This window comes from Abramis brama (genome assembly GCF_963993115.1).
Source record: "Abramis brama genome assembly, chromosome: 14".
NCBI classification, from domain to species: Eukaryota; Metazoa; Chordata; class Actinopteri; order Cypriniformes; family Leuciscidae; genus Abramis; species Abramis brama.
This window is the reverse complement of record NC_139976.1, coordinates 1,061,978-1,071,977: the sequence shown is the minus strand read 5'-3', so window position 1 is coordinate 1,071,977 and position 10,000 is coordinate 1,061,978. Positions and strand designations below refer to the sequence as shown.

The window sequence follows — 10,000 nt, the reverse complement described above, 5'->3', positions numbered from 1 at the left end:
CAACCTGTTATTTCAGCATGTTTGATTTTTCTGTAAAAGTTTTACGAATTTTGTTGTGTTGTCATTTTTGTTTTTGTGGTACAACATTAGTTAACATGAACCAACAATGAAAGATTCTTCTAAAGCATTTATATTCATCTTAGTTTAGTTTAGTTCATTTACAAATCCATTAAAATATTGCTTGTTGTTGTTAGTTATTAACTAATGGAACCTTTTTTTTTTATTTAAATTATATTTTTGTCCATATAGTTTTATTTTAGTACATTAAGTAAAATTAAATTAAATATTTTATAATATTTTATAATATATTTTATTATAATAAAATATAATTAAAATTAATTAAATAAGTAGTTTTATTTTATTTCAAGTAGCACATTTTTTATGCTTGTAGTTTTATTTTAGATTTTTAGTTAATGATAATAATCCTGTATGGAGCATATGTTGATCACTTAAATGAAGATGACATTTTTTACAAACTTATTGCTGTAATTAAAATAAACTCATCATTGATTTCTCTGGTTTTCTCTGTGCAGGACGATCCTCTTGGAAATCTCAATCTGGCTTTAGAAATCGCGGAGAAACACTTGGACATCCCTAAAATGTTGGACCCAGAAGGTAAAAATGGACAGATCAGCTTCATATGTGTTATCAAATTAATGAAGCTTTATAAAACTGCGGCAACAGCAATATGATAGAAGACGCTGGTGTTTAATAAATAGTTTAAAACTATTTTTGTAAATGTTGAAGACATTGTGTCATATATCGAGTGAAACGCTTCAGGAACAAGAACAAATGTGGGTGGGGCTTGATTGTGTCTGTGGGGAATTGATTGGATGGTTGTGGTTTGCTATTGGCTGATCTCATGTGAGTGACAGGTTGCCCCGCCCACATCATCAGAGAAGAGAAGAGATGCTGCAAGAGGAACTTATTCTGGTTCAATATTATTAACACAATAATGATGATGTGCACCCATAAATCATTTAGAATAAATAGCTTTCTACAAGGCTTTTTAATTAAATAAATACTCATGTATGCTGACATTTTAAAAGAGCAAGAGCCGTTTTACCATAACACAACACAGGAAGTCATGTGACCTTATTATTATACAACAATACTCTCCTGTTGAACTCAGTAACAGATTTAGCAAACAGCTGTCTGTGGTGAAAGGCTGTTTTTGACCTGCGTTTCGTATTACTGTCATGAGAAGGTGACGGCCTTGAACAATCCATCCCAGAATGCAGTGCACGGATTCCCCTCTGATGGCTGTGTAATCAGTGCAAATGGGCAATGCATTAAGCATAAGTTGCAGTTTACTTTAGTTTATTTCATGATCACGTTTGTTGTGTGTGTGCGTGTGTGTGTGTGTGTGTGTGTGTGTTTGTGTGTGTGCTCCAGACATCATTAACACCCCGAAACCTGATGAGAGAGCCATCATGACCTACGTGTCCTGTTTCTATCATGCTTTCGCTGGTGCAGAACAGGTATTTCTGCACTAAATGTGAGCAAAACCTATAGAATATGTGCTCATTATTAAAATAAAAGCAGATGCATCTTGGGTACTTTTTAAATGACCTGCCGTAAGTCGAGTCTGAATCTGTCATGTGACATTCGTGTGTTTAAAGGCAGAAACGGCGGCTAACAGGATCTGTAAAGTGCTTGGAGTGAATCAGGAAAATGAGAAACTGATGGAGGAATATGAACGACTGGCTAGTGAGGTACCACACACACACACACACTCACAAACACTCAAACATTCACACACACACACACACACACACTCACAAACACTCAAACATTCACACACACACACACACACTCACAAACACTCAAACATTCACACACATACACGCACTCACAAACACACACACACACACACACACACTCACAAACACTCAAACATTCACACACATACACGCACTCACAAACACACACACACACACACACTCACAAACACTCAAACAAACTCAAACATTCACACACATACACGCACTCACAAACACACACACACACACACACACTCACACTCACAAACACACACACACTCAAACACACACACTCTCACAAACACACACTCAAGCATACTCACACATTCACACACATACACGCACTCACAAACACACACACACACACACACACACTCACAAACACACACACACACACACACTCACAAACACTCAAACATTCACACACATACACGCACTCACAAACACACACACGCACTCACAAACACACACACACTCACAAACACTCAAACATTCACACACATACACGCACTCACAAACACACACACACACACACACACACACACTCACAAACACTCAAACAAACTCAAACATTCACACACATACACGCACTCACAAACACACACACACACACACTCAAACACACACACTCTCACAAACACACACACTCAAGCATACTCACACATTCACACACATACACGCACTCACAAACACACACACACACACACTCACAAACACACACACACACTCAAACACACACACACACACACTCTCTCACAAACACACACACACACACACTCAAACACACACTCACAAACACACACACAAACACACACACACACACACACTCAAACATACACACACATTCACACATACACGCACTCACAAACACACACACAAACACACACACTCAAACATACTCACACATTCACACACATACACGCACTCACAAACACACACACACACACGCACTCTTTCACACACACTCTCACAAACACACACACACGTACTCACAAACAAACACACACTCACACACATACACACACTCACAAACACACACACTGCCATACACACTAACATACACTCACACACACTCACTGAAGACTGAAGTAATGATGCTGAAAATTCAGCTTTGATCACAGGAATAAATTACTCTTTACTATATATTCACATAGAAAACAGCTGATTTACATTGTAACAATATCTCACAAATATTACAGTTTTTACTGTATTTTTGATGCAGACTTGGTGAGCAGAAGAGTCTTCTTTCAAAAAAATGTATATGAAATTAACCCGGCCCCAACTTCTGAATGTTCCAGTTGCTGGAGTGGATCATGCGCACCACGCCGTGGCTTGAGAAGCGAAGCGCTGAGAGCACACTCGCCGCCATGAGATCCAAACTGGAGGATTTCAGAGACTATCGGCGTTTGCACAAACCACCCAAAGTCCAGGAGAAATGCCAGCTGGAGATCAGCTTCAACACACTCCAGACCAAACTACGCATCAGCAACAGACCCGCATTCATGCCCTCAGAGGGGAAGATGGTGTCTGTAAGACTCACTCACACACACACACACACACACAAACACACACACACACACTCTCTAACTCCTCTGACCGTGTGCAGGACATCACAAGCGCGTGGCACGGTCTGGAACACGCAGAGAAGGGTTATGAGGAGTGGCTGCTCAGTGAAATCAGGCGTTTGGAACGAGTGGAACATTTGGCGGAGAAGTTCCAGCAGAAAGTCTCTACACACGAGAGCTGGGCTCAGGGTGAGATTACAGTAAAACTGCAGAACTTCTCTACACACGAGAGCTGAGCTCAGGGTGAGATTACAGTAAAACTGCAGAACGTCTCTACACACGAGAGCTGGGCTCAGGGTGAGATTACAGTAAAACTGCAGAACTTCTCTACACACGAGAGCTGAGCTCAGGGTGAGATTACAGTAAAACTGCAGAACGTCTCTACACACGAGAGCTGGGCTCAGGGTGAGATTACAGTAAAACTGCAGAACGTCTCTACACACGAGTGCTGGGCTCAGGGTGAGATTACAGTAAAACTGCAGAACGTCTCTACACACGAGTGCTGGGCTCAGGGTGAGATTACAGTAAAACTGCAGAACGTCTCTACACATGAGAGCTGGGCTCAGGGTGAGATTACAGTAAAACTGCAGAACGTCTCTACACATGAGAGCTGAGCTCAGGGTGAGATTACAGTAAAACTGCAGAACGTCTCTACACACGAGAGCTGGGCTCAGGGTGAGATTACAGTAAAACTGAAGAACGTCTCTACACACGAGAGCTGGGCTCAGGGTGAGATTACAGTAAAACTGCAGAACGTCTCTACACACGAGAGCTGGGCTCAGGGTGAGATTACAGTAAAACTGAAGAACGTCTCTACACACGAGAGCTGAGCTCAGGGTGAGATTACAGTAAAACTGCAGAACGTCTCTACACACGAGTGCTGGGCTCAGGGTGAGATTACAGTAAAACTGCAGAACGTCTCTACACACGAGTGCTGGGCTCAGGGTGAGATTACAGTAAAACTGCAGAACGTCTCTACACACGAGTGCTGGGCTCAGGGTGAGATTACAGTAAAACTGCAGAACGTCTCTACACATGAGAGCTGGGCTCAGGGTGAGATTACAGTAAAACTGCAGAACGTCTCTACACATGAGAGCTGAGCTCAGGGTGAGATTACAGTAAAACTGCAGAACGTCTCTACACACGAGAGCTGGGCTCAGGGTGAGATTACAGTAAAACTGAAGAACGTCTCTACACACGAGAGCTGGGCTCAGGGTGAGATTACAGTAAAACTGCAGAACGTCTCTACACATGAGAGCTGAGCTCAGGGTGAGATTACAGTAAAACTGCAGAACGTCTCTACACATGAGAGCTGGGCTCAGGGTGAGATTACAGTAAAACTGAAGAACGTCTCTACACACGAGAGCTGGGCTCAGGGTGAGATTACAGTAAAACTGAAGAACGTCTCTACACATGAGATCTGGGCTCAGGGTGAGATTACAGTAATACCGCAGAACGTCTCTACACGTGAGAGCTGAGCTCAGGGTGAGATTACAGTAAAACTGAAGAACGTCTCTACACGTGAGAGCTGGGCTCAGGGTGAGATTACAGTAAAACTGAAGAATGTCTCTACACACGAGAGCTGGGCTCAGGGTGAGATTACAGTAAAACCGCAGAACGTCTCTACACGCGAGAGCTGGGCTCAGGGTGAGTTTACAGTAAAACTGAAGAACGTCTCTACACGCGAGAGCTGGGCTCAGGGTGAGATTACAGTAAAACTGCAGAACGTCTCTACACGCGAGAGCTGGGCTCAGGGTGAGATTACAGTAAAACTGCAGAACGTCTCTACACGCGAGAGCTGGGCTCAGGGTATGATTACAGTAAAACTGCAGAACGTCTCTACACGCGAGAGCTGGACTCAGGGTGAGATTACAGTAAAACTGCAGAACGTCTCTACACGCGAGAGCTGGACTCAGGGTGAGATTACAGTAAAACTGCAGAACGTCTCTACACGAGAGCTGGGCTCAGGGTATGATTACAGTAAAACTGCAGAACGTCTCTACACACGAGAGCTGGGCTCAGGGTATGATTACAGTAAAACTGCAGAACGTCTCTACACACAAGAGCTGGGCTCAGGGTATGATTACAGTAAAACTGCAGAACGTCTCTACACGCGAGAGCTGGGCTCAGGGTGAGATTACAGTAAAACTGCAGAACGTCTCTACACGCGAGAGCTGGACTCAGGGTGAGATTACAGTAAAACTGCAGAACGTCTCTACACGCGAGAGCTGGGCTCAGGGTGAGATTACAGTAAAACTGCAGAACGTCTCTACACGTGAGAGCTGGGCTCAGGGTGAGATTACAGTAAAACTGCAGAACGTCTCTACACACGAGAGCTGGGCTCAGGGTATGATTACAGTAAAACTGCAGAACGTCTCTACACACGAGAGCTGGGCTCAGGGTATGATTACAGTAAAACTGCAGAACGTCTCTACACACAAGAGCTGGGCTCAGGGTGAGATTACAGTAATACCGCAGAACGTCTCTACACACGAGAGCTGGGCTCAGGGTATGATTACAGTAAAACTGCAGAACGTCTCTACACACAAGAGCTGGGCTCAGGGTGAGATTACAGTAAAACTGCAGAACGTCTCTACACGTGAGAGCTGGGCTCAGGGTGAGATTACAGTAAAACTGCAGAACGTCTCTACACACGAGAGCTGGGCTCAGGGTGAGATTACAGTAAAACTGCAGAACGTCTCTACACACGAGAGCTGGGCTCAGGGTATGATTACAGTAAAACTGCAGAACGTCTCTACACACGAGAGCTGGGCTCAGGGTATGATTACAGTAAAACTGCAGAACGTCTCTACACATGAGAGCTGGGCTCAGGGTATGATTACAGTAAAACTGCAGAACGTCTCTACACACAAGAGCTGGGCTCAGGGTGAGATTACAGTAATACCGCAGAACGTCTCTACACACGAGAGCTGGGCTCAGGGTATGATTACAGTAAAACTGCAGAACGTCTCTACACACAAGAGCTGGGCTCAGGGTGAGATTACAGTAAAACTGCAGAACGTCTCTACACGTGAGAGCTGGGCTCAGGGTGAGATTACAGTAAAACTGAAGAACGTCTCTACACACGAGAGCTGGGCTCAGGGTGAGATTACAGTAAAACTGCAGAACGTCTCTACACACGAGAGCTGGGCTCAGGGTATGATTACAGTAAAACTGCAGAACGTCTCTACACACGAGAGCTGGGCTCAGGGTATGATTACAGTAAAACTGCAGAACGTCTCTACACACAAGAGCTGGGCTCAGGGTGAGATTACAGTAATACCGCAGAACGTCTCTACACACGAGAGCTGGGCTCAGGGTGAGATTACAGTAATACCGCAGAACGTCTCTACACACGAGAGCTGAGCTCAGGGTGAGATTACAGTAATACCGCAGAACGTCTCTACACACGAGAGCTGGGCTCAGGGTAAGATTACAGTAATACCGCAGAACGTCTCTACACACGAGAGCTGGGCTCAGGGTAAGATTACAGTAATACCGCAGAACGTCTCTACACACGAGAGCTGGGCTCAGGGTGAGATTACAGTAATACCGCAGAACGTCTCTACACACGAGAGCTTGTGTGTGATGGGCAGGTTTAGGGATTGGGTTAGTGTGTGTGTGTGATGGGTAGGTTTAGGGGTCGGGTTAGTGTGTGTGTGTGTGTGTGTGTGTATGTGTGTGTGATGGGTAGGTTTAGAGGTCAGTTACTGTAAGAGGACAGAATATACAGTTTGTACAGTATAAAAACCATTACGTCTATGGAGAGTCCTCACATGGAAACGTGTGTGTGTGTGTGTGTGTGTGTGTGCGCGCTGCAGGAAAGGATCAGCTGTTGACTCTGAAGGATTACGAGAGTGCATCCCTCACGGAGCTGAGAGCGTTGCTACGGAAACACGAGGCGTTTGAGAGTGACCTCGCGGCTCATCAGGACCGAGTTGAGCAAATCGCCGCCATTGCACAGGAACTCAAGTATGACCACTTCCTGTTTCCTCCTCACACTGAGGGTTTCTTCATGTGGGTCAGTCTTGTTTTTACCACGGTTTTGTGTGCCACTTACCTTGGCCTGTATGAAGAAACTACCCGAACGTGTTTCTCTCGAGATCCTGCACGTTTGCAGCAGTTATGAGTGTTTAGATGATGATGTCAGTGACGGTGTTGAGTTTCTATTGTTCTAAATGCAGTCAGAACACCTGTCAGATTCCCTCTGTGACAGCGAGTCAGTGTCGTACCCAGAAACACACACACACTCTCACGCTCTCAGACAGACACACACACACACACACACACACAAACTGATCTGTGAAACTTTGTCATCACCTCCATCAGAACAGCTGATCATCATCATGTCCGACCTCACACACACACACACACACACACTCACACACACACACACACACATTGATCTGTGAAACTGTCATCACCTCCATCAGAACAGCGGATCATCATCATGTCCGACCTCACACACACACACGCACACGCACACACACACACACACACACACACACACGCACACACACACGCACACACACACACACAGATCTTTCTGAATGAAAGCTGAGGGCTTTCTCACTCTGGTATTTGCTAAAGGCCCACAGTGAGTCATGCTGAACTCGTTCGTTCGTGGCTCGATTGACTTCTATGATTCAGTTCGATTTGAATCTCATAATTTGTCATAATTTGTAGTGCATCATTTGTCTTCTTTTGCAGTACAAAAATCTAAACATTCATGACTCAAGATACATTTACTGGACAAGCAACATTTGTAACAGAATTTTAACTTGTTTGATTCCTATAGAATCAAAATAAAACTTTTACAATCAAGGTCCCATTAGTTGACATAATTTACCTTACATTAATGAGCAATACATTTCTTACAGTATTTATTCATCTTTGTTAATGTTAATAAAGAATAAAAATACAACTGTTCAGTGTTAGTTCATCTCAGCTCCATTACACAATATTAACAGATACAACTTTGGATTTTAATAATGAATCAGTAAATGTTTAAATTAACTATGATTAATAAATGTTGTTGAAGTATTGTTCATTGTTAGTTCACATTAAGCTTATTGTAAAGTGTCACCGAATATATATAGATATAGATATTTTTTTATGAAATTTCAGTGTATCTATTATTATCTTATTTGATTCTTAGAATCCTCTTGATTTTGAACAGAACTCTATTTGTATTTAATTGTAATAATGTCTTTAATGGAAATAATGGAATAATTATACAGTTATTGCAAATTACAGAGTTTTAACATCCTAAAATGTTATCTTTAAATTCCTTTGTTCTGTTAGAGTATTTAACCTGATTACTATTGATCTTTATTAATATTTAAATGTATATACATTTAATATAATATTTAATATAATACATTACATTTTATATTATTCATATAAATACAGGGCATGTGCATCTCGTACTTAAAATCTGAAGAGAGAATTTGTAAGTAACATATTTGCAGGATTATCAACATTAACAACAACATACAAATATATACGTGTAAAAATGTGCAGAATATAATGGATTAGCGAGAGCTTTCTGCATCTGTCCTTCACTGGTCACGAGTCTGAGCTGATGCTGCTCTCCAGAGGAAACATGAGGTACTGCAGGAGAACTGACACTGAATGCAGACCACATTAAATATGTTTTATGTAATAGTTTTGTCTGTTATGATCATCTGTTTGTGATTGTTGTAAAAAAAGTTTTTTTAATGAAAAATCTGAAATCTGCTCCACCGTGAGAAGGCCTCAACGGTTACATTTTGGAGATAAACGTCATTCTTTCAGTATAAAGAGTGTGTGTGTGTGTTTGTGTGTGTGTGTGTGTGTGTGTGTCCGCAGTGAACTGGACTATCATGCTGCTGGTGTTATTAATGAACGTTGTCAGATGATCTGTGATCAGTGGGATCAGCTGGGAACTTTGACCCAGAAACGCAGAGAAGCTCTGGAGGTGATTCACACACACACACACACACACACACACACACTGATCAACATCAGTTTTATCACCAAACTGGGTGTTTTTAGTGTTTATGAGGAGGCTTCTAAAAAAGGTTGACTGATAGTCTATAGACTGTAGTGTGTAGATAGATAGATAGATAAATGTGTGTGTGCGCGTGTGTGTGTGTGTGTGTGTGTGCTCATCAGAGGACAGAGAAGCTCCTGGAGACGATTGATCAGCTGTTTCTGGAGTTTGCTAAGAGAGCGGTGCCGTTTAATCACTGGATGGAAGGAGCGATGGAGGATCTGCAGGACATGTTCATGGTTCACTCTCTGGACGAGGTTCAGGTCAGGCTAAACTCTCTCTGAGTGTGTCATATTTAGGAGGATCTGTTGACAAATAATGCATTATCATATTCATAAATCAAGCGTAGCGTCAGTTCTGGCAGGTCATGTTAGTTGAGCTCGCATCAGTGACTCTGATACACGTCTACCTATAGGAGTATGACACCCATCACTGTATACATATATAAGCTCCTTCAGTATTATCAGCAGCTATAATAATAATAATAATAATAATAATAATAATAATAGTTAGATTTTTTTGCACCCTCAGATTCCAGATTTTCAATAGTTGTATCTCAGCCAAATATTGTCCTATCATAACAAACCATACATCAATGGAAAGCTTATTTGTTCAGCTTTCAGATGATGGATACATCT

General features: G+C 42.5%; 1 protein-coding gene across 2 annotated transcripts in view; it reads left to right on the top strand.

The window, feature by feature from the left end:
* The window catches only part of LOC311096071 (alpha-actinin-2), a 24,131-nt gene that overhangs the window by 7,637 nt on the left and 6,494 nt on the right, over positions 1–10,000 (top strand). For both annotated transcript variants that reach the window (XM_084135005.1, XM_084135004.1), the window contains 8 exons: positions 534–615; positions 1,396–1,481; positions 1,623–1,715; positions 3,062–3,292; positions 3,370–3,517; positions 7,150–7,300; positions 9,179–9,287; positions 9,485–9,625. In XM_084135005.1, coding sequence (XP_083991131.1) covers positions 600–615; positions 1,396–1,481; positions 1,623–1,715; positions 3,062–3,292; positions 3,370–3,517; positions 7,150–7,300; positions 9,179–9,287; positions 9,485–9,625 — 975 coding nt within the window. In that variant the 5' untranslated portion in view covers positions 534–599. The remainder of the gene's footprint in view (positions 1–533; positions 616–1,395; positions 1,482–1,622; positions 1,716–3,061; positions 3,293–3,369; positions 3,518–7,149; positions 7,301–9,178; positions 9,288–9,484; positions 9,626–10,000) is intronic.